Consider the following 22,416-nt stretch of genomic DNA (forward strand, 5'->3'; position numbering starts at 1 on the left):
TTATTGTACCTTATCATGTTTAATTATTTAGTTGCACATTGCTATAACCCACATTATTGCCAGAAAAAAAAAACAAGTATCTTAATTTTTATCAAAATGTATTATAAATTTTTACACAAACTGCCATTTACTTTATTTTCTAACCATAAAACGGATGTATACTAACAGGTACAAACAAAAAATCTTCATCAAAACACAAAAGCACATGCTTGAATTTTAATAATTTTTTAATTAAAGAAAAAAATCTAATAACGTGTCATACTTTTGTTTTCTTTTACGTAATAAAAATTAGTTTTCATGAGTAAGGCCTTTAACTAGGGTTGTTGCAATCCAACTTAACTGAATTCATAAAAAAAACCTTTTGAATTTGGAACGAAAATCTACATATTATATTGAAGTCTAAAATGCCATTAACCACACACCTTATTATAAGAAAAGTATTTGAGTTAAAAACCTCTATTGACACCAACCTAAATACCATTGTTTTTAAATGGCAGAATTATACAACGAACCTTTATGAAATAGAAATCACAAAAAATTATTTTGTCTTTTTTAAATTTTCTGCATGTCCTCTTTAAATTCTATCAAGAACAAAAATTAAATCCAATAAAAGTATAATTATTATGAATCCGATCAAATTGTATGATATAAAATGAAAAGAAAAAAAAAATGTAATTTTTATTGCAAAGCAATATCCATAATGAAATGTATTTACTATACCTACTTGTTTAAATTTTATTAAAAAAAAAAACAAGTCTTTAATAATTTTATTTTTTTGTCTTTGTAAATATATGATTTTATTAAAAAAAAAAGAATCGAGAAAAGAAAGTTTTAATTAATAAAAAAAAAGTAACAATGAACAAATAAATAATAAGCAAAGCTTAACGAATTATAATAATACTACACACGACAAAATGTAATAATTAAAAATTTTAAAATAAAAAGAAAAGATATTAACTACATAATTTCCAATCGATTAAACAAAATAAAATTATTAAAAATTGTATGAGAAATGTTTTAAGAAATAAAAAATGGAACAACAACTGAAATATTATAAAAAATAAAAACAAAACCAGAAAAATAAATAAAAAAATGTGTTATTAGATTTTATATTTTTTTGAAGCTAGTTCATAAGTGTTTATTTAAGAAATATTATGTAAAATAAATAAATGGAAGAAAAAAAAAAAACAAAAACAAAATCACAAAACAAAACACAATAACAAAAATTTAAAATAAAAGTTATAATATTTGTACAAAATGGAAAAAAATTGGTTTTTTTTTGTCGAATTTTAATTATTATTTGTAATGGTTTCAGGTCGAACGCACTTTACAAATTACAAAGGAAATCTTTAACGAGAACGCGGTATAACAGAACAGTCAAAATAGGTTTTGACATCACAAATATTATAAACGAAATCTTCATTGCATTTAATTGTTTTTGAAGTCCAAGGTATATAAATACAAATTGGTGTTGGCGTTTGAAAAGGTTTTTCCGTCACACTTCATAAGTGTGACGGAACCTAGACCAAGCGAGTTCAGAGGCCAGTACCTACACTACGCCACCTCACCACATGATCACCCATTTGTGATAAACTCATTTCTTATTTACGACTCAAAAACTATGTTAATTTTGTTGTTTTCGATCTTTTTCAATTATTTTTTATTTCAAAATTGTTGTCCAACAAGCCATTTCCGACCTTTGTCAATAAGTTTATTGTCTGGAGAATAACAAAACTATTTCAACAGTGTGACGTTTTACTAGTTTATCTAGACTGAAATTTTTCTGACCCTATTAAGAGCTCATTATTTTGTAGAACAGTACACCTTAGGGGTCCGAAGAGGAACAAAAATGAAGGTCAATCTTACCAAAACAAACCCCATGCTTTAAAACTGCATTCACAAAAAGGTTTTGTAAAATATCAAAGGCAAAATTATTGTAATGCGAAAAAATCCAAGACAGACAAAATTTGTCTAAGAAACTAATTTTTGTTTCAAATAAAAAAGTTACGCATACGCCACAGTGATCATGCACTTTAAATTTTAAACTATACATATTAAATGCACATTTGGAGAGCATGTACTTACTTTAGAAATTAGTCGTCAACTCATCTTTTTAGCCCGTGGCACCTAATAAAGGCTGCACCATCTAAATCGGGTCGATAAATGATTGAATTAATATTTTCAACTGACTGGCTTCGACCATACGATTTAGTAAACTTTAATCCAGTATCTACAATTTTAATTATTTATCGACATTCACCGCAAGAACGCGCTGAATTAGTGTCCATCTTTCACGCTAACCGAGCGTCCATATCGCTGAAAACATCGTGGCCTTACTGTAACTCTATCGGACCTCGTTTTGTAATAGTCCGGGCGGCCACTGCAGAAACGCTCAACTCATCGAGCTAAAGAAAATTTCAAATGGGAAGTGAAAGAGGGCTATTTGTAGTTACGAAAACCACAGGTCTTCCCGTTCGCATCCTGGCACGATTGGCGTGGTAAAGTGCATTGTGCATCTCATAGAGTTAAAAGACAATATTGGTGTCAAATTAAAGGTGATATTGTCAGCTATCAAAATTCAGAGGTCTTCCGGGCGAAAGTCTGGCATTTTTGTCATGCAGCCCGTTTTAAGGTTAGAAGCGATGAAAGTGAGTTTTTTCAAAAAGTCTTGTTTTTTGGTATTTTGGTGGATGAGTTAAGGAGTTTTTTCACTATAAAATAAAATTAAGAGTTATTAGCATTTAAATATAAAACGATGTTTTGGAAAAAGCTTGATAGATTATTAACAATGACCCAAAGTATATGCAAAACTACGAATAATTCACGAAAAAGTCTCAAATAATACGCTGCGCCCCTTACAACTTACCGAATTAAAAGGCGAATTTAATTTCAAATTAAAGCTAATAATGTCTTTTTTTGAAAACCAGAGGTCTTCCAAGCCACATCTTGACATTTCACCCCCCAGCTTGGGTGAACGTTTTAAGTAAAAAAAGCTCCTAACCTTAAAACAAGCTGCGTGACCTAACTTCCAATTTTTGGCTTGGAAGACCTCTGGTTTTCAAGAAAAGACATTATTAGCTTTAATTTGAAATTAAATTCGCCTTTTAATTCGGTAAGTTGTAAGGGGCGCAGCGTATTATTTGAGACTTTTTCGTGAATTATTCGTAGTTTTGCATATACTTTGGGTCATTGTTAATAAACTATCAAGCATTTTCCAAAACATCGTTTTATATTTAAATGCTAATAACTCATATTTTTATTTCATAGTGAAAAAACTCCTTAACTCATCCACCAAAATACCAAAAAACAAGACTTTATGAAAAAACTCACTTTCATCGCTTCTAACCTTAAAACGGGCTGCATGACAAAACTGACAGACTTTCGCCCGGAAGACCTCTGAATTTTGATAGCTGACAATATCACCTTTAATTTGACACCAATATTGTCTTTTAAGTCTATGAGATGCACAATGCACTTTACCACGCCAATCGTGCCAGGATGCGAACGGGAAGACCTGTGGTTTTCGTAACTACTAATAGCCCTCTTTCACTTCCCATTTTAAATTTTCTTTAGCTCGATGAGTTGAGCGTTTCTGCAGTGGCCGCCCGCTCTATAAAGATTTTTGAAGACAAAAGTTTATGCTAACAAGCCGAAGACTATATAAGAGCAGAATGACTACATTCGAGCCGAAATGATGGTATGTAAATGTTATAAATTCTAAAAAACTATGTTAATTAAAATAACAACAAATTCAAATCTATTGAAAACTGTTAAAGTTAATCAAGCTTTCTACTAGCCCGATTTAGATGGCACACACTGAACATGCAGACAGACAGATAGAACTCTGTATGGCCTACTGTTCGAGTCTTTTTACTATTTTTTTTTGTTGTTAATATTTTTAACCCTACGCGGGCAGATAAAAGTAGAAACACACAAATTAAACAAAAAAAAAAAACTATTCACAATTTTTGTTACGACATTTATTTTATCAAATAATGTTCATATTATTACATATTATTAAAAAATAACAAAACACATTGTTGAATTTTTTTGCATTCAGAGCTTCGTTTAAATAATAAAAATCGGCACCTTCTTCATATTATAATAGGAGCGGTATACGAATTTTTACATTAATAATATTTTTTTAAATACAAAGTTCTTTTTTATTATTTTTTTAATAGACTTCTAAAAAGTTTAGTTTTTTTATTCGAATATTTTATAAATTAAATAAAAATAAAAAATGAATTCAAAAGGTGATATTTTTTTTTTCAAAGGCACATTATCCAAAAAGTGTGTCTTGTTGGTATTTTTCAAGTATAAAATGTAATACTTAATTTTTTGTTTGTTTTTCTTTTGTAATAAAAAAAGCACTACATAGGTTTCTTTTATTTTTGTTTTACAATTTACGTTCATATGATTATACGATTGCGATTAGAAGTAAATTACAAAATCAGTGCATATATTTATGTATGTTTTGTTTGGGGAATATTAAAAAATAATGTGTACAAAAAAGAATACAAATTATTTTTTTTTATTATTTTGTAAAATTACAAAAATTTTAAAAAAATCATAATAAATTGTGCCATTATTGTTTTTGTATAGATAAAGCTTGACACTATTTGAGCTGAATAATGAGATTTATTTCGGTTAAACTAAAGATTCGTGATCTTAGATAGCTGCTGTCGTTGTTGTTGGAAAAAAAGTTATTTTTTTTTAAATAAATTAATTACAAAAGAGTGAAAGAAAGAGAGAAACAAATAATAATAAAAAAAATAATATCGAATTGGAAATGTTTTTATTCCTTAGACCGTGTGATGGTTTGGGTGGCGTCAGTGGCATTAATGCTTCTCCCATTCGTGGCTGGAGTCAGAGAAATTGCTTATCGTCGATTACGTCCAAGGTAGGCTTTGCAATTGGGGCAAGTGTGATGTACGTCCATACATTCGTCAATGCAGCATGGAATGAGACAACATCCAAACCAGCAACTATAAGAGTAAAATCAATTTATTAGAAATTAAAAGATGAATAGTATAGATTTTTTAACTTACCCCAAAAGGGCAATAACAAATCCAGATAGATATGCAATCATACCCGGTTCAGTACGAGTTGTCGTTTCGATTTCTGCGTTACATGTTGGACATATCATGTGAGTGGCAGAGCGGCCAATTGGAACAACCGTTGTTAGAATTGTTGTGTTTGTCACTGGATGGACAATTGGAGTGAATGGGCTGGTGGGTTTAACCCCACCAATGGCTTCCTGGTAGCTGGGTGGAGCCGATGGCGGTGGTACGTATGTGTACTGGGGTGGTGTTGGTCCTGGAGCTTTACTCATTTTGATATTCTGAAAAGAAAATAAATAAATGAATTAGTTTCTGTAAGAAGATTCAACAAAAATGTAATACATCATTCATTTGTTTGTTTAATTTTGTATAAGCTTTGGGAGAATGTTTTCTTCGTATGGTAACTATTTTAACTGATTTCGGTTGAACAATAAAAATTATTGTGTAATAAAAACTTACTTAAATTTTGTTAACAACAAGACAGCTCGTTAAAATGTATTGAAGCAAAACCGAGACAAAAGTTGCAAGGTGAACAAAAGTCCAAAAACTAAAAATACCTATATTTACGAGTATGTTCATTAATTTCGCGCTATTGTTGACAATTACTTTCAACGACACATAATATATGCCCTTTATTGAAGTTCTGGTAAGCTTGTTTTATGTATTTTCAATTAAATTGGACCTATTAAATATAATTTTTTTTATACACTCCTGCTCAAAATTAACGCACACTTTTTTCTTCTTTAGTCATACCCCTACATCTTATTTAAAATGGCTTTTAAATTATTTGTTGTATTTTTTTGTGTTTGGTTATTATTAAGCAAGTCAGAAAAATGCTAAACTGCAACAGTATTATCAACCAAAAAAAAGATGAACCAAATTTAGCAATTTAAGGTCTGAAAACTGATATTAAAATAATTTTTGTTTTTTAAGAAAAAAAATTTTTAAAAATGGAAGCACGTGACAGTTCTTTCCAATAATTTTATTCAATACTTGGCATTGTCTCCTCTAGCGCTTATGACAACTTGGAGTCATCTATTCATTCCACGAATTAACATTTGAAGGTTTTATTGTAACTTTTCTTTCACTCCAATTTTCTGTGGATCAAGAATGCTTGGAGGTGGATTTCGGCCGCAAATTCACTTTTTTCAACATTTCCTAGACATGTTCTATTGAATTCAAATCCGAATATCTGTGTGGTCAATTCAAGGGTGGCATATTTTAATCTTGAAGATATTTTCAAACCACTCTAGCATGCATTATCGTGCATCAGACTGAACTGTGGACCAAATCTAGGGGTGATTGGAACCGCATGGTGTTCGAGGATATCAGTCAAGTATTTTTGGGTATTTAAAGTAGGTCTAGGAGAGCTCACTAACTCCGTAGGTGTTGTAAAGCAGAGTTTACTTCATGAAAATTTATGACTCATCTCTAAAAGGTTAGCGGGTTGACAGATAGACTTCAGCATATCTCTCCAAATCTTCCCACAAACATTTTACTCCATACCTTCAATTTAAGATCACTCCTGTCTTATTTGAGAAAATAACCACGATACTGTGAGACAAAGTAATAGTAGGAATTTTCTGTAAAATAAATATGATGTGCGTTAAATTTGAGCAGGAGTGTATTTATAAATGATACTCGACTACATATATGAAAATAGATTCTTCGTGTGATTTTTCTCACAGGTGTTTATTAAACCAATACATATTAAGGTTTTCAAGATAAAGTGCGGCATATGACAGAATAGCTTTATTTTTTGCATATTTCCAAACATTTAGTGGAAATGTTTATATGTACATACATTCAAATTGTTAGTCTAAGAGCCGATATAAATTTTTGGAAACAGGAGAAACAAATTTTCCAGATGCGTTTTCTTGCCAATTATACAACCAATATATTTATAAAAAAAAGTGTTTCATCACCCGATACATGTTACCTTCCGATCTTTGGACCTTCAGAAATATTTATTCTAAAGGGTTAAGGCCTGGAACGTATTTCTTCAGCAAGAATACATATCCTTAAAGATTGTTACAAATATTGGTTGTTAAAATGAAAACGTTTTAGAGAAAAAATACTGTAAATTGAAATAAATAAAAATATTTTTTTGGCACGAAGACTTCGTTAAGCCTAGTGTTTTATAAGTCTCAACCAGTATTGGTTCATGTAATTAATTTGCAATAAGGAGCGTCTTAAATTTACCGTCGAGTACGAAAAGTTAAAGTGAGATTTAGAAGAATAATGCTCTTAGAACCTTTGTGAAACTTGGTATGTAGCAATTTTTAACACTGTATAGAGGGGTTTTTGGAATTGATTTGTTTGATCAAAAATTACGGTACTTGTCATTTACCAAATTTAGAAAATTTTAATTTCCTCAAAAACGGTTCCTACGACTTTGTTTTTTTTTTTTTACTTGTTCAATTTTTCCGAATTTTTATATGCAAAAGCATTTGCACTGTCTAAATATAAAAGAAAATTTGGAAAAAAAATTGTTTTCGAAATATTTTTTGTTGAAAAAACAAATTTTCGACGTTTCTATAGTGGGACGTTTGGTTCATGCTCTAATGACCATACACCGGATTGAAAGTCTCCAACGGTACCTATTATTGTTGAATTGTTCAGAGAAAGTAATTCAATAGGTCTTTGCTCTTCCTAAACTGATCGTCCCACCAATTATTTATTTATAATAAAGAATACGCGACCTATCAGGTAGGTTACATTTTCTGCTTATCAATGATTTTTCCAAAACTACTTCCTTGGAAGCCCTGTCTGAGAGCTGCGGGAGAGCTGTTTGGTATGAATTTTTTGGCTTGTCTGTTACCTTCCGTATGCGTCCAGTTTCCAGTAATGATTTGCCATATCTCATAGCCATTTATTTACGTAGTACTTTGCAGTAATTGTTGGTATGCCTAAGAATGGTCTTGGCATGGATACGCGGAACCTTTTCTGTCTAGTGTGTCTGCTATTTCATTTCCTATGTGACTTCTGTGACCAGGTATCCAAATGAGTTGAACTCTGTTTGTACTGGCAAGCTGGTAATACGGAATTGAACTTGTTCATGCTCTGGTGAAGATGGGTTTTGGTGTAATTTAAGTAATTCTTCCCTATTTAATTAAGTGAGAATATCGGGATGAATTATCTTGAGCCTGTAGCCGCAGGGATGGCGGTTGTTAGAACAAAAACCGGTTTTCGGGTTTTCCGGTTTTTTTTTCATTTCGGTTAAACCGGACGGTTTTAAACCGGGTCAGTCTTAGACAGTCAGTCAAAAAAAAAAAAAAAAAAAAAAATAACCTAATTTGCCAACAAAAAAAAAACTCTTCGAAGAAAATCCCTAAGCAGAGATTATTTTAGTTTGATTTTGTTCTTAAGTCACTCTTAGTAGGAGTTTTGAGGAATTTTTTAATGAAAATTTATAATAATATGGTTAGTTGAGAGAGGGAATAAAAGTTTTGAGGGTTTTCAGGTTTTTGTCTCTTCGGGTCTTTTTTTTGTTCGACGTTTTTTTTTTCAGCCGGTTTTTTCGCAAAAACCGGTTAAAACCGGGAGAACAAAAAACCGAAAAAACCGGTTGGCCGAAACAAAAAAACCGAAACCGGTTTGAACCGGCCGTTTTTTCCCTGCCTGATTTAGTTTTCTCTGGGCATGCGTTGTGTAAGGCAGTGGTGATTGTTGCATTGAGACTTTTGCAGCTTATTTCGAGGCTGTCAATGTCTCTCATGCTGTTTGGACACTTTCTGATCGATTGCGAGAGTTCTAGGCAATAGTTGTCCCAGTTCGTCGTTCTCGGTTGTCTGTAGGTTAAGAAGGATTTTGATCCTATACATAATATATGTCAAAACAAATTTGCCCGTAATCTGACATTGATGTTTCAGTCGAAACATGCCAGTTTTTGAATAGCATTACCTAAGAATGGTGTGGTTAGGGTGAGATCCAGGATTTCTTCCCTGATTCTGTTCATGAAGGTAGGGCTATTCCCATAGTTTAAAATTTCAAGATTATTTTTAAAAATGAATTATAAAAGGTACTCACCCTCTTTTGTTTATGTTGGAGCTGCCCCACACAGTGTGGTGGGCGTTGGCATCACAACTAGCGATGATTTGCCGGTCTGTTCTGCCACAGTAGTCGATTAGATCTTGCAGTGGTGAAATGGCATAATCAGAGCCAAAAAATAAAGTATTACATTAAGCTGAGGTCGGCAGAATCCCCCCTTCAGATAGGTTGAGCATATGACAGCTTCTGACCTGCCCTCCGAGGTGTGTAGATGGATGATAGCTGCTGCTATATCCTTGTTGGTGTGCTGTGGAATAGGAATGGAAGCTCTAGGTCTACCTTCACTATTAGAATCATAAATAAACTCACCTGATAGGCCTTTTATCTGGTATTTTACTATGTAAGGCTCCTGGATAAAGGCTTTATAAAGGTGTTATATATTAAATCTGCTTAGTACCGCCGAGGCAGTACTTCGCGTGTTGCATATTCATTTCGATACACCTCATTCCCATAGTTATTGTAGATCGGGTTTACTGGCATGAGCGAAAGCATCAGTTCCTCTACCGTTGACCCACTGAATACAGGAGCATCATTATTGGCTTCCTGTGGTGTTATAAAGCCCTCTTCTTGTGTGCCATAGTTTTCCTGTATTGAACTTCCCTTGATCCTAATTTCGATCTGAGAAAAGTTCAAAAACAATTTGCACTTGGACTTCAGAATGGAGTCCTTGGATTGCTCATCGACGGAGAATGTGACGTGATATCCGCCGCTTTCCTTAACGATACTGAGGACCCTCCAGTCTTTGGTGTTTAGATTGGTGTTTTGTTTTCCAATCCGATTTAGAAATATGTCCTTGGTGAGGTTATCGTCTTCCGGGACATATGTGATGCAAACGTGTTGCTTTGGTATATCGTTGACCTGAATCACACGTAGTTTTGCGCCGTGCCATGGCTTTATTTTCTCTGCTGTAGACATGAGCCATTTCTTGGTCTCCGTGTCGTGGCAGGTAAATGAAAGACATCCGTCTCTGTCCGAGACAGCCACAAACTTAATTGCTGGACAGTTTCTATATCTTTTGTCCATCTCTTCCAGAACGCTTTTTTTGACCAGTTTGGTTTCACGCTCAGTAAGTGTTTGGAACGGATGTAGCAAGTGAACAATCGCGATCTTACATTGAGCTGTGGCATCCCGATAGGAGCCCCCTGATGTGCTTGGTCTCGAATAAGCATCTTCTCTTCCATGGTTGAAAAAGAAGTTGTCTTGTTTGCTAGTGCTTGGGCTGGGTCTGGTCTCCACGTGAGCACGATGCTTCTTCGGGGCTGGTCCTGCAGGGAAGTTGTCAGCTGACCGTTCTCTTTCTTCTGCTAATACTTTTGCGTACCTAGCCTTTTCCCTTCTCCTTGCTTCTTCTGGCTCAATGCCGTCCCTGATCTGAGCAGCTATACGTCGCCTTTGTGCCCCAGTGAAATAATCTTTCTGCTGTGGTATGTTGACGTAGTCGTCTCCCTCAATCATGACTGTTGATCTTGCAGGGGAGTTGTCAGCTGACCATTCCCTTTTGCGGTTGGTTGTTGCTTGCACTAATATGCCTGCCTCCTTGTTTGCTAATACTTTTGCATATCTAGCCTTTTCCCTGCGCCTTGCTTCTTCTGGTTCAATGCCGTCCCTGATTTGCGCAGCTATACGTCTCTTTTGTGCCCCAGTGAAATAATCTTTTTGCTGGGCTTTGTTGACGTAGTCGTCTCCCTCAATCATGACTGCTGCTTTTGCAGGGGAGTTGCCAGCTGACCGTTCTCTTTCTTCTAATACTTTTGCGTATCGAGCTTTTTCCCTGCGCCTTGCTTCTTCTGGGTCAATGCCGTCCCAAATCTGTGCAGCTATACGTCGCTTTTGTGCCCCAGTGAAATAATCTTTCTGCTGGGGTTTGTTGACGTATTCGTCTGCCTTAATCGTGACTGCTGCTGGCGAGTTGTCAGCTGACCGTTCCCCTTTGACCTTGTTTCTTGCTTGCACTAATATGCCTGCCTTCTGGTCTTCTAATGCCTTTGCGTATCTTATTTTTTCTCTGCGCCTTGCTTCTTCTGGCTCAATGCCGTCCCTGATCTGGGCAGCTATACGTCGCCTTTGTGCCCCAGTAAAATAATCTTTCTGCTGGGAATTGTTGACGTGGTCGTCTTCCTCAATGTTGACCTTTAACCCCTTGTAACCCAACATCGTATATTTTAAAATTAATAATGTCAATTGATTGGCCTTTACCTATAAAAAAACATGTATTTTTTTTAAATTCAATAAATTCATTATTTATTTAGTTATTTCGATATTTAGGGAGCAAAAAAAGGTAAAATAATTTATTTTTATATAAAAATGCAAAAATTAAAAAAAAAAAAACTATATAATATTTATTTTTAGGCACTTTCCTAAAATCCAAAAATAAAATCCTATTGGTCTTACAATTTTGAGGTAATCAAAGAATTTAACAACTTTGAAGTAAACATGAAAAATAAATTATTTTTGAAAGAAAATTTTTTGAAGATGCATCAACGAAGATGCGTATGTAGTCCAAAAAGCTAAAGCAAAATACATTAGCATGGCCACATAGACCAATGAAGGAACATGGTATAGTCAAAATAATCTTCGAATCTCGATTACGAAGTTTCAAATAGAAAAGAAGACCGAAAGAATAATCAAAAGCGTATACTAGATTCGTCTATCTAGTGAACAATCACATTTGTAATCGAAAACAAGGGTAAAGCCGCCTTGTCTGAGGAAGAGATTCTTAATGGATTGGAAATCTTATAAACAAAACAAATGAAGCCAGTTGTAATTAAAACCTAAACAAACACACCTTAGTTATTCAAAAAGACAATATAAAACACAACTGCGTAAAAAAAGTGAGTCAGGTCAGCACATTTTCGGATGTAAACAAATGCAATAGTAACATGCAATATGAAATATGCAAATGAAAGTCTATGCAACGAGCCCCACATTCCTATCATTCACAAGTATGTTAGATTTTCCAAATTTGTACCCACAATACCTACTTTCAATTTATAGAGAAAAATGGTGAAATGCAACTTCTATTTAAAGTAACTTATCACGAGAAAACAATTAAACACAAGTTTTTCAAGGTCAAGAGAATAATTATTGCATTTAAACACTCTTCACTCAATTAACACGAAAAGTTTCCCCCAAAAAAAATCAATAAAATTCTCCACTTTTATGGATTTTTTTCTAAAGTCGCCCCTCTGACGTCTTACAGAAATAAATTATTAACACCAACCCCAAGTCCACCCCCACTCTACTCGTCTCTGTTTGTTTGTTATTTACTTTTCTAGTAAAGTTTGGATTTGGATACTGCCGTCGCGACCGACAGACAATCTAAGTTTGCTTTATGATTCCAAATAATGATTAGCTATTAATAAGTGTAAATAAGCACACAAAACATCTCATCACACTTTTGCACGCCTCAATCAACACCCAACGCGTCAATAACAAAGACTAGAGGCAAAGGCAACAGCAGCGACAACTGACAACGATGACAACAAAATAGCGTCACTCTGTCGTCGAGTCAAAATTCAAATTAATATCGAATTCTAGATTAGCCTCAAATAATAATGAATTAGTTAGCAGAAGCAGAGTATCTAGCACGCCAGTGTTAGAATTTGATTGCTCATATTCATGTTCGACAGCGGCGGCCTAACCCACTGCGGGGCTTCAGGCGACAAAATTTTTGAAACTGAGAACAGACTCAGACCAAAAATAAGCAAATATAAATGAATTCGGAAGTCTCAAACTGGTTTTGGAAAGGCCTGTTATAAACTATCAAACTATGCACCAACAACATTTTTTTGAGAATAACTTTATTTGCAGTAGGCTATTTCTATTGTAACGGGTGTGACACAGTTACTTACTATTCAATAGATAAAGTATTAAATAGCTTCAACACCTAATATATTTAGTTGTTCATATATTTTATAAATAACATTTTTTTAAACTTGTCTTTCAAAGTCACGAAATCTCAAGATAAGATGTAACGACTGTGACATTAGAAAATCGATTCAGTCGGTTTCGGTGACTTCAAGCTATATTGTAGAATTTTGAATGAAAATTCGTGGATATATAATTCAATATGAAAGGAGATTTAATTACGTTTCCATTAGGCATATATCTCAATAAAGTTAATAAAAAATATGTGATTTTATAGAAATTCAAAAATTTAACGGGTGCACAGTGGGTACCGCCATAGGTCAAAAATAAAAAAATAAATGTCAGTTTTTTAAAATCAAATGATTAAACAACGTTCTAAAATCTCCCATTGAACCAAAACCAAAAAAAGTTTGACGATTACCCCTTTTTTTTCATTTCTTAATAGCTATTCAAAGTCGGTAAATAAAAACAGGTACAGTTTTTTTTATCGCTGCAGTTATAATGTGTGAACTTGCGATAGTGATAGCGGGTGTTAAAAAAATGTGAACAGTATTAAATTGTTATGGATATTAAACGAGAAGGTTAATACTTTCTAAAAACATAAATTATATTGTTAAATAACATTAAGGCTAATTGTAATGGGGCTCGTTAGCGAAGCAATTTTAATCATTTTTATTTAGCTCAATTTTCATTAAATTAGGGATTTAGTTGGTTTGCCTTCGAGTGCCCTCTACAATTTAAGTTCTCAAATGAAGAATACCGTCCTACCTTTTTCCCCTTTTCGAGTAATACGAGTTTAAATGACGATACACGGAGAAAAAAAATTACAACGTAAAACTAAAAAAATTCCTTTTTGGCACTATTATTTTTATAAAATACTGAACTAGAGGGTAAGGGTAAAGTGCTCGACTGACAGTCAGGTCCATTTCCGGCATTAACCATTTTTTTTTTATATTTTCAAAAAAAAAAATTTTTTTACCTTTTTTTATTTTTCTTGAAAATAACAAAAATTTAAAAAAACAGACTTGATGCATTTTTTCGCAATAATAAATCATATAAAATGATAATACAGGCGTTTCATAAAAAAAAAATGGTCATTATATTTTTGACCGCACTTTGTATGGGAGGGTACCCGCTGTGGGGTGAGACAATATTTTTGTAACAGGTGTAACATTGTAAAAAAATGTATTTTAAAAATATATTAATGCCGTTTTAAATTGGCTCTCCAGAAGCGTACGGAATCATTCAGAAGCCTTCGGAAAGTGTTTTATTCACACAAACATGACAGAAGGAACGCTTCTCGAAATAAAAATTTTTTACTTGATTTCAAGCATTGCATAACAATTTAATAAATTCAATCTATATAAAATGTTCCAAAACAGCAGAATTTACTCAAATTCACTAATATTTAAATAATTAAACGTCAAACAACAGGTCCGTTCCACACTCAGTTTGAAACTGCCGAATTTAGTAATATTTGGTTATTTTTGGTCAGAGTCTGTTCCCAACTTCAAAAATTGTGTAGAAGAGAGCGCTTACGAGAGAGTAAAAAATTTCCCCACCCTGACAAATTTAGCCCAAAGAATTTCTTCCGGCAGAAATATGAGTTCTGTCAAATGAAAAGTTGACGTATGTCAAACAAATAAATGAAGAAGAAAACAAATCAAATTGTAGCGATTTTTTATGTGTTTTTTGCATTAAAAAAGTGTTAATGTTTATCGAATTAAGCATAATATATAAAATTGTGTTGTGTAATGGTGTTCAACGTGTTCCAGACTTTTTGGCAGTCTATCGTAGTTTTATTTGCTACTGAGAGAATTCTCTCCCAACTCTCATTAATTTGACAGACTTCCTAATTTAGTGCACAAAAAGTCTGGAACAGGCCTAACATTTTCTAGTAGAAGAGCAAACATTGTTATTTGATTATTCACCAATACAGACATAAAATTTCAGAATTGAGTGGAAGTGATTCAGACAGTTTTATTGGATATTAGAATGAAAGAATTCTTGAGTAAAACCAATCTTTATTATTGCTCAACTTGAAGCAAACTCGAAAAGTGAATTTGAGAGTTGACTTCAACTCGAAAGTTAAAACAAAAGTTGAAAAAAGTCAAAAACAAACAAAAATTTGGTCTCTATGTCGGCTCTTCCTCTACATAAACCAATACAAAAATTTATAATCTACCAGTAGACTAACATAAAAGTGCTTTGAACTACAAGAGCAAGTACGTGCATCCCCATTCGTGCATTTTATTTTCTAAACTCTCGAGTTTAAAAAATAGAAGTTGGCCAACTTCCAGTTTGAAAATTATCCCTGGGATATTTGTAACAGTTTATACAAAGATACTGTCAGTTTCAAATCGAGTGTTTGTTTTTGTCAAAATGTCAAATTAATTTTAGTAATAGAGGGGTTCACATTGACCAACTTACCCGACAGACCAGCCGCCATTTGGTCTGATCTGACGCTGTTTTGATAGTGTGAACACCCATTAGACGGCCTGTCCGGTTTGCCGAATGGTTTTCAAAAAATTTTGATTTTTTGGTGGTCGGACGGACATGTTAGTCATTTGAACGACATGTCTGTCCGGCAGACAGTGATAATCCATTCTCTTTAATTCGAGAGCATAATAGACAAAAGATACATTAAAAATAAGCTGAAAAATGGGATTTGATGAAGATTGTCTTGAGTGTGAATAATTCCGCCATCAGGCCAAATGACAATCGGTCTGTCCGGTAAGTTGGTCAATGTGAACCCCCTAATGAATTTAAATGCATTTTGCTTTGTTTTTTTTCTCTAAAAATTAATTTCAAACGAATATTTTTGGTGTGTAAAAGTGTGAGCGTGTTTTGAAACAAAAAATTAAAGAAAAATTTATGACATTTCACAGAAAACTCTCAAGTTTGCTTCCTCAATTTCTACTATTTTCGGAAGTTGAGCAAACCAGAAGTTGACCAACTCGAGAGTTGAGAACCAAAAGTTGAAACTGGCAACTTCGAGTGAAGAAAAAAAAATCAAAAGTTGAACTCGAGAGTTGAGAAAAAAATAGTGAAGAAAACAAATTTTCAACTTGTGTCTCAACTTTCGATTTGAAGTCAACTCCAAAGTTCGCCAACTCTCGAGTTTGCTTTAAGTTGAGTAACAGTGAAGAAAATGGCTCTAAATTATTTTAATTTACCGCTCTATTTTAAGATAAAAATCAAAAGTTTTAAATACAAAAAATATAGCCCATAAAAAATCCATATTTTTAAAAATTAGTTTGAGTTGCCGCGCGGGGCCCCGGACGATTGCCCTGTTCGCCAATCCCAAAGGCCGCCACTGATGTTCGACGAAAAAGTGGGTGGGTGGGCAATTGGCGGAGGAGTGGGAGAGAAGGTATAATTAGTTGCATGCATTTAATTAATTACCTACTCCAAACTAAATAACAACCTATTCGCGGTCCTTGAGTAGTTTCCTGTGATCCAAATCAAGACAGACTAAAATTATGAAAACATAATATTCCAAATAATTCCCTCAAAAAACATTTATAAATTGAATTTATTGAAAAAAAAAATTTACATGATCTAAAAAAATAAAATCTTCAAAACGAAGGTCTTTCTAAATTTGTTCTCGTTGTGTTGTTCTTTTTTTCGTTCGTCGTCGTTTTCGTCTGAATCAAGGAGATGACGTCGTATTCCATTTATGGAACAAAATACTAAAACTTGATTCGACACAAGATCAGGTTAAGGATAGCTTCTTTTTTAATTTCAATTTTAAGAAGATTTTTAAATGAAAATAACTCAATTTTTTAATTGATTTGCTTATATAAAATACTTACCTAGATTTTTGAATTCTTTTTCGATGATATTTGAGCAGATTTGGTATGGAATTTGGTCGTTTTCTTTCTGTTCTTCGCGTTGAAAGTAGAAAAAAAATGGAAAGTTAATTGAACTGTTTTTTGCAATGCACTTTCTATTAAGAACCTGGTAAAATTATAGATTTTTTGATTATTACACTTAAATTATAATTGTATAAATAATTACTTTAGTTTTATTTGGATAAACAAATTGATTATGTAGACACGACGACTCGACGGCAGACTTTTTCGTGAGAACCTTTGCAAAATTTTTTTTAGAAACTTTTTTTTTTATTTAATAAATAACAAAGTGAAAAGCAGGTATGACAACTGTTGGAAAATGAAAAATTATGTTTTTGAAGTGCGATGTTGGTAAGCATGTAAAATGAACTTTTTGATGAATAAATAGTGACAGATAGATATTTCATTCTAAAGGTATGCACCAACTATCATTATATTTATATGAAAGCAAAAAATTAAAGAAAATTATAAAGAAAATTAAAGAAAACAAAAAAAAAAAAATGAAGTCGTATTAAGTCCTTATGGGTACTTCCTGAGCTAAAATATGAAAAGTATAGAAATCTTAAAGTGGGGATGAAATACATATAGCTAAAAATTACACAAACTGAAAAAAAAAAACAAAAATTGAGGACACTAAAGGCTTAACTACATACACCACTTTTTGAAAAAGTACAAAAGTGAAAATATTTTTTTTCTGGCTAGCGCAATTGTTTTGTGAAAATGAGCATACAAATTATTTTTCAGACCAAAAAATAAGCTATCTGCATCATTAGTTTTAATTTTCCAGGCCGAAAAACTTCACAAAAATGCCTTTGAAAATTTTCACTTTATACTACGTTTCCACCTACGTTAAATCCCAGATTTAGATAAGTAGATTCAGCATAAATCCCGAGTTTTATTCTAAATCTCGCATTGAAAGTAGGTGAAAATATTAGATTTAGGGTAGCTGTAGCCAAATCTGACATTTTGCGAAGTAGATTTAAAATAAATCTCGAGATTTATTCTAAATCTATTTAACTAAAGCTCGGATTTAGCGTAGGTGGAAACATAGTATAAGTATAAAATGGCATGAGAAAGAAAGTATACCATTTTACCCGAGTACTAAGTAGGCCATTTTGCCCATTTTTGGTTTTTTGAATTTAAGTTTTATACCGAAAAATCTAAAATCGTTCTAGGCCAACTTATTTCAGTAAATAAATAAGAAATACTTCATGCATATATTAATTAACTTCTTTTTCCAAAATATGTACAATGTTTTTCGTATTTTTTTTTTTGCAAAAAGCATTTCACAAAATTTTAATGAGCGTACTTTTTGAGGTGGCTTTAGATATTTTGACCTGTCAAAGTTAAAATAATGGCTTAAAGTTGCTAAAGTTTCGTATATGTCGATTTTGCCAGATAAACTAAAGAATTGCATTCATAAAACCTTCTAATTATTATTATGATCGATTCTACGATTTCTAGCAAGGGGGCCATTATACCTTAGGCCCTTGGGATAAAATTATGTTTATCTTCAGATTCAAATTAATTGAATGAAGAGTTTTTGAAAAACTTGTACTCAAAATCAAAATTTGAAAAAATTATAAAAATTGTTCGTAATAAAGGCATAACTAAAACGGCCACTTTTTGCAATAAGTGAAAAAGTGGGCCTGTTTTTCTGTCCGCAAAGTATAAATAGATTTTTACAAAAACAAAGAAAGAAACAATTTCTATTACTTTTGTAAATTTCCACTTTTTGCAATAAGTGGCCGTTGGAGTTAAAAACACAAATTATTTTTAAATTTTATTTTTGGCTGACTTTGAGCCTTTTTGATCATTTCAGAAAAAAAGTGTGTCGAAAGGAGAATTTTTCAAACATAAATAAATCCCACCGGAAACATTTGCATTTCACATTTCCTATTTGTAAATTCATAGCGAAAATTCTTTATAATGCATTTGAAAAATTCTACTCATGATGAACTATTTTTGGGGAGGAATAAATGTGAAGCAGTTGATAAATCATTTATAACTTACATTTTGCAGGCGAACAAGAAACTCATTGTAGAAAATTAAAATTTAATCAGGTCAGTTGGTATATCTCGAAAAAACTTTAAACATTTTGAGCTCACAAAAATGTTTCAAGTGAAAAGTTTTTCACATGAAATTCACACTAGGGCTGAAATGAATTATTTCATGAGGTGTTTTCCTTAATTGCATCTTAACGAGTCGAGTCGTATTAAATCAAAAAATACTTAAGTAAAGTTTGTTCAAAATATTTATTTAAGAATAATTTATTTATTTAAAAAAAATACATCTTCGCTTGATGATGTTTATTGTTTTAAATTTACACCACAAATGCAACAGGTTCAGCTCTTCTCAATGATTCCTTCGGTTGTGATCGCAAAACAAATAAAACCTGATGGGTTCTACTTCCTACAAGAATATAAAAAACAAAATTCAACTTTTGTAATAAACTTTAATTGGGATCAATTAATTAAATCCATATAAAACAAACCTGGCATTCTGGTTCGCACAACACTTCGGAATCCATTATCTCCATTGACTTCATACCGTACATCTCGAACATATCCACCAGGTTCTAAAAGACCATATCTGCCATTGACTTGTATGCCCTTCCTATCCTCCCAATGGTCCAGTGTCACCCCGCTTTCAGGATGATCAATAACATAACGAAACGAGTAATTTATCTTTACAAAAAAAAAAGAAAAATTAAAAACAAAATAAATATCAAGGTTTAAACCAAGAAAAAACCGTTTCAATGCATTAAAAGTAAAAGTAGCTTCGTTCGGATTCAAGATCATTCATCTTGAAACTGATCCAAGGTCATTTCTTATAGTTCTTTTATTATTTTTTTAATTTTACATTTAAACGCACTGAGAAAGGGAGTTTATCTATAAGAATATAATAAACTTGATATCCAAGTTTTCTTCAGCAATAATCACCACATGATATAATAATCAATTTATGATTATAGATTGGTCACAGCCTTACGGCATTAAAAATAGACAGCACAGTGTCCGGGAGCAATTAATTTGTCTCTCTAATATTAATAAATTTACTAAATCCACATTTACTCGTATAATTACCTACATTGCATTTACAAGCTGGTTACCTCTAGTTTTAGTTCGAACTTACCTCATCTTCAATGTGGTTTTTCTTGTAGTCACTGAAGAATTCCATGAATTGACCATTGACTGTTAGACTGCATAAGTTGGTCAGAGTGACGATGATGAGGAGCAGTAAAATTACTGCTTTGAAAGAAATCTAGGAAAATACAAGAAAAATCATAAATGGAAAGGTCAGTTAAAAGGGGGATTTTCAAAATGATGATTCATATTTAGAAAGCATGAGTCATTGCAAAATTTAGAGGAATCTCACTCAGATTGCACAGAATCTTTAATTTGTTTTTATTTGGAGAATTTAAAGAGTGTATGTAGAATTATACAGCTCGTAATCGACCTACATAAATTAGTAAATTTGTCTATGGACAGGGTCGGACTGGGGCAAAGGGGCCCGGGTGGCAAAATAATAAAAAGGTCCCGCACCGCTGCTTGATCCATAGAACTAAAAAAAAACACAATACTACAAACATTTAATTTTTAAGATTTTTGTTGCTTCTTTTGGCGATTCTAATATTAAAAATTACATATTAAAAATAAATAAATAGAGTATGAGAGCAGGGCCCCAAGAGGCATGCGTTGAGCTCAGTTTTTTTTTTTTATTTTTGATACATTAGTCTTATTCAGAATTTCTATTAAAAAAAAAAAAAACAGATAGTCGACAAAATTTTAAATTGTAAGAAAATTTGAAAGCTCTTCACAAACTAAGTTGAAAAATTTATTAAAACGCGGGATTTTTACATATCTGTATAAAGATTTTGAAATTTTTGAACTTGTAGCTGCAAATAGACAATGACTTATAAACAAAAAAATTAATTAATATTATCCTGCATTAATTTTTTATCAGGATTTTCGACGAATTGTATTGAGTGAGTTCATATTTTTTTTTTATTTCGACACTACCCGAAGGGTAGGTATAGGTACATACACCCCTGGGGCCACAAAACTTTTCACTTCATATACAATTATAAATATAATATAGTCAAAAAGTCCGATTTAGGGCCTGCACTTATTAAACGGGCCCCTTTTCTTTAGACATAAGACTGTTTGATGTTTGAAATTTTTATTTGTACTTGTTTTGTACATGTTCTTATGAATTTTTATATGGGATAGCTGAGGGCCCGGGTGGCAATCGCCAACTCGGTTATATGGCCAGTCCGACCCTGTCTATGGATAAAAACAACCTTAATCTCTAAAAAAAAAAGGCTTGTCTTGTAATATGGCTTTGAAATTAGAAAAGCAGTAAGAGTTGATGTTTCAAAACAAATTGTAGGAATTAATGTTGAAATTAAAACTATAAAGAAATCATTATAATAACAAAACCAAAAAATGTTATTGAAAATTTCTGATTGCAGGATTCTCCGTCATTATTAAGTAAAAAATGAAATAGTATGTAATACGATCTTTAAGTTAAAAACTAATTTGCGCGATATTTGTTTTGTCCGTGGCAAAAATGTTTATTTGTTTTTCAAAAACCATATACCTATCTGTTTCATGATTATGTTTAAAAAAATACGGCCAAGTTTCAAACAAATTAAAAAAAAATATCACGTATACGCCCCAGTGATCAATGATCACTATTTAATAATTTTTGGGAATGCCTACTGAATTATGTTCATACAGAATCTTTGTTTCATATACCGAAAGTTTGATCACAAAGGATTTTGGAATGCGAAATAACGACACCGTCATCAGTTCTTGCCTTACAGAAACCTAAAAGATAATAAATATTAATGGGGTGTGAACATGACCCATCGCAACTTTTGAACATTTGACAAACATTGCTGGTACACACTTTAAGTTTAAATATCTCATGAACAAACACACAATAATTAATAAAAAATTTATGTTGGAAAACGTTAAAGATAAGAAGCTTATATTTCGAATGTCAAATCAAATAATTTCTAAAACCGTTTCATATTAGAAATGCGATAATTTGCGAAATTACCTCTTTTAGGCTGCAGTGAAAACAGGCTACAATTCAACAAATCAGCTTTAAAAAAATTTTAAGAGTGCAAAATTTTGTTATACAAAATTTTGAAATCTTGAATTTTGTAATACACTTCTATGAATTTACAAAATTACTGCAACAGAGTTTTGCATTTCCAGAATTAAAAAAGAACACAATTTTGGATTTGCATAGTTTTTAATTACAGAATTTTGCCAAATTTTGGAACTTACAGAATTATGACTCCAATCATAAATTTTCTTTTCCCATTTCCAGAATTTCGGAATACATTTTTTAGATTTATACATTATGTAGAATTTTTTAATATGGAATTCTGAATGAACTGAATTTTGGATATTCAAAAGTTTAGAATAAAAGATTTTGGAACTGAATTTCCGCGGATTGGGGTCGAAATTAAAATGAGGCCAAAATTCTATTTTACAAGATTCTGCAAAAAAAAAAAAAAAAAAAAAACAATTTGGAAAATGCCACATGCGCGAGTTTTTTTTAAGTATTCA

General features: G+C 32.3%; 2 protein-coding genes across 8 annotated transcripts; both read right to left on the bottom strand.

Annotated features, from left to right (window-relative positions):
• Positions 1–3,974: 3,974 nt before the first annotated feature.
• Positions 3,975–17,126, bottom strand: LOC129912781 (cell death-inducing p53-target protein 1). Of its 7 annotated transcripts, XM_055991194.1 has the most exons (5): positions 16,998–17,126; positions 16,793–16,937; positions 9,420–11,306; positions 9,090–9,357; positions 5,308–5,341 (listed from the first exon to the last, which is right to left on the bottom strand). In XM_055991194.1, exon 3 carries the CDS (start codon positions 11,262–11,264, stop codon positions 9,501–9,503), a length of 1,764 nt encoding a protein of 587 aa, XP_055847169.1. In that variant the 5' UTR covers positions 11,265–11,306; positions 16,793–16,937; positions 16,998–17,126; the 3' UTR covers positions 5,308–5,341; positions 9,090–9,357; positions 9,420–9,500. The 7 variants fall into 7 exon arrangements, with proteins under 7 accessions (XP_055847175.1, XP_055847173.1, XP_055847172.1 ...); XM_055991200.1 differs by lacking the exons at positions 16,793–16,937; positions 16,998–17,126 and adding an exon at positions 3,975–4,985 and having other exon boundaries at positions 5,049–5,341; positions 9,420–9,546; XM_055991198.1 differs by lacking the exons at positions 9,090–9,357; positions 9,420–11,306 and adding an exon at positions 3,976–4,985 and having other exon boundaries at positions 5,049–5,341; positions 16,793–16,864; positions 16,998–17,125.
• A 2,028-nt stretch (positions 17,127–19,154) lies between these two features.
• LOC129912732 (cuticle protein 8) lies at positions 19,155–22,206 on the bottom strand. Its single transcript, XM_055991124.1, has 4 exons — positions 22,132–22,206; positions 19,967–20,095; positions 19,326–19,518; positions 19,155–19,243 (listed from the first exon to the last, which is right to left on the bottom strand). The coding sequence occupies exons 1-4, from the start codon at positions 22,204–22,206 to the stop codon at positions 19,155–19,157; spliced, it is 486 nt and encodes a 161-aa protein (XP_055847099.1).
• Between the last annotated feature and the right edge of the window lie 210 nt (positions 22,207–22,416).

Source organism: Episyrphus balteatus, chromosome 2 (genome assembly GCF_945859705.1).
Source record: "Episyrphus balteatus chromosome 2, idEpiBalt1.1, whole genome shotgun sequence".
Lineage (NCBI taxonomy): Eukaryota > Metazoa > Arthropoda > Insecta > Diptera > Syrphidae > Episyrphus > Episyrphus balteatus.